Source organism: Condylura cristata, unplaced genomic scaffold (genome assembly GCF_000260355.1).
Source record: "Condylura cristata isolate star-nosed mole 26May11 unplaced genomic scaffold, ConCri1.0 scaffold00022, whole genome shotgun sequence".
Classification (NCBI taxonomy): Eukaryota; Metazoa; Chordata; class Mammalia; order Eulipotyphla; family Talpidae; genus Condylura; species Condylura cristata.
The window spans coordinates 36,268,287-36,269,279 of NW_004567123.1; the positions used below are offsets into that span (position 1 = coordinate 36,268,287).

At 69.1% G+C, this 993-nt stretch overlaps 1 protein-coding gene across 1 annotated transcript in view; it reads right to left on the reverse strand.

Annotated features, from left to right (window-relative positions):
* Window positions 1-2: 2 nt before the first annotated feature.
* The window catches only part of CTSZ (cathepsin Z), a gene marked incomplete at its 3' end in the record, with an annotated part of 4,341 nt that continues 3,350 nt past the window's right edge, over window positions 3-993 (reverse strand). The window contains exons 2-4 of the mRNA XM_012728146.1: window positions 832-982; window positions 536-698; window positions 3-104 (exon numbers count right to left, since the gene is read on the reverse strand). Of these exons, the coding sequence (XP_012583600.1) occupies window positions 3-104; window positions 536-698; window positions 832-982 (416 nt within the window). The remainder of the gene's footprint in view (window positions 105-535; window positions 699-831; window positions 983-993) is intronic.

A 993-nucleotide genomic window follows, 5' to 3' on the forward strand; every position in this document is an offset into this window, starting at 1 on the left:
ACGGGGTCCCCGAAGGTGCAGTGCTGCTCCAGAGCCAGGTTGTAGTCGTCCCCCTGGCCGCCTTTGTAGGTGCTGGTCACGATCCGCATCCAGCCGCGCTCGCCCTGGGGGTGCGTGTTAGCTCGGGGGCAGTCCTGGGCGCCCCCCTCCTTGCCGGCGCCCCTGTTCCCGAAGGCGTTAGCGGCTGCTGCCTGGCCAAGGGCAGGCAGGGCGCGCTCCAGGAGCGAACAACGTGATGTTGACCGCGAGGCCAGAGGCCTCCCTGCCGGTCAGCGTCTACCCAGAGCGGGCACCTCTGTGCCCTTCGCTGCTTACTCTGCTCTGGCCTCGGGAACGTCTGGCAGCTTACCTCCCCTGCATTTTTACAGAGCGCCCCAGTATTCCCAGGGAAGCCCCCCACGGAAAGGGGGCCGCCGCCCAGGAGCCGCTGGCCTTGCTCGGCTGGGTCAGTGCCCGGCGGGCTGACCCCGGGAGCAGCAGAACCCGCCCCTGTGCCAAGCCCCTGTGCCCCCAGGCCACCCGGCGCCCGTCTTACCCATGGTTCACCCCACGAGTTGCGCACAATCCAGTACTCGGTGCCGTTGCTGACACCCCAGCCGGCCACGGAGACCACGTGGTTGATGGTGGCCATCGCGGCGTACTCGGCGTAGATGCCGCCCCGGTACTTGTCCATCTGCTCCGTCGCCATTATGCCGCAGCTGGGAGCGAGGCCCGTCAGCCCCGACGCGGGACGCGGCCTCCGCCCAGGGGCGCGCCCGCCGCCCCCCGCCTCACTCCCAGGACCCCCGGAGCGTCCCTCCGGGAGACTCGGGGCGAGGCGGCGCCGCTCACCTGATGGGGCCGTTGGCGTAGATCTCGGCCATCATCTTCTCCCTCCCGGACAGCGAGCCGTAGTCGCCCACCTTCCACAGGGTGTAGTTCTGGATGGCGTGGCACTCCTTGAACTCGGTGCACGTGCCACACTGGTTGAACTTGTCACACTCTGGGGACCGC